Genomic DNA, 686 nt, shown 5'->3' with positions numbered 1-686 from the left:
CACCTCACCCGCGTCGCTCCCGCCTACGCCACGATGGGCGAGATGCTGCTGGCCCTATTCCGCCACCACCAGTGGAGCCGGGCCACGCTGCTCTACAGCGACAGCAACCCCGAGCGCAGCTGCTACTTCGCCATGGAGGGTGTCCATGTCGTCTTCCAGGAGGAGGCCTTCCACATGGCCGTGCACAGCTTCGACGAGAACAGCCGACACCTTGACCTCGACGACATCGTCCGCACCCTCCAAGCCAGCGAGAGGGGTGAGTTGGAGCAGGGCACTCGGCTTGGCTCCTCGACGGCATTTGCGGGTGGCTGGGGTCAAGGATGGGGGTGCTGGGGCAGTGGGACAGCCGGGAAGGGAAGGCCCTGCGGCAGGGCTGGGGGGTCCTGTCCAGCCTCCAGCTCTGAGGAAACTTACTGCAGTTCCCTGCTGGCACTCCCAGACCGGGTGACCCACGACAGGTGAGGACCAGGTGCCTCGAGTGAAAGCTGTGCTCACGTTAGTTTTGCCGCCAGTGGCGGGGGGGGCCCGGGGGCGGGGCTGGGGGGTCCTGTCCAGCCTCCAGCTCTGAGGAAACTTACTGCAGTTCCCTGCTGGCACTCCCAGACCGGGTGACCCACGACAGGTGAGGACCAGGTGCCTCGAGTGAAAGCTGTGCTCACGTTAGTTTTGCCGCCAGTGGCGGGGGG

General features: G+C 65.9%; 1 protein-coding gene across 1 annotated transcript in view; it reads left to right on the top strand.

The window, feature by feature from the left end:
• Nucleotides 1-3: 3 nt before the first annotated feature.
• NPR3 (natriuretic peptide receptor 3) overlaps nt 4-686 on the top strand; it is a gene marked incomplete at both ends in the record, with an annotated part of 31,901 nt that continues 31,218 nt past the window's right edge. The window contains one exon of the mRNA XM_010138059.1: nt 4-256. Coding sequence (XP_010136361.1) covers nt 4-256 — 253 coding nt within the window. The remainder of the gene's footprint in view (nt 257-686) is intronic.

Source organism: Buceros rhinoceros, unplaced genomic scaffold, assembly GCF_000710305.1.
Source record: "Buceros rhinoceros silvestris isolate BGI_N320 unplaced genomic scaffold, ASM71030v1 scaffold16476, whole genome shotgun sequence".
Lineage (NCBI taxonomy): Eukaryota > Metazoa > Chordata > Aves > Bucerotiformes > Bucerotidae > Buceros > Buceros rhinoceros.
The sequence above is the reverse complement of the archived record's forward strand: the minus strand, read 5'-3'. Positions and strand labels throughout refer to the sequence as shown.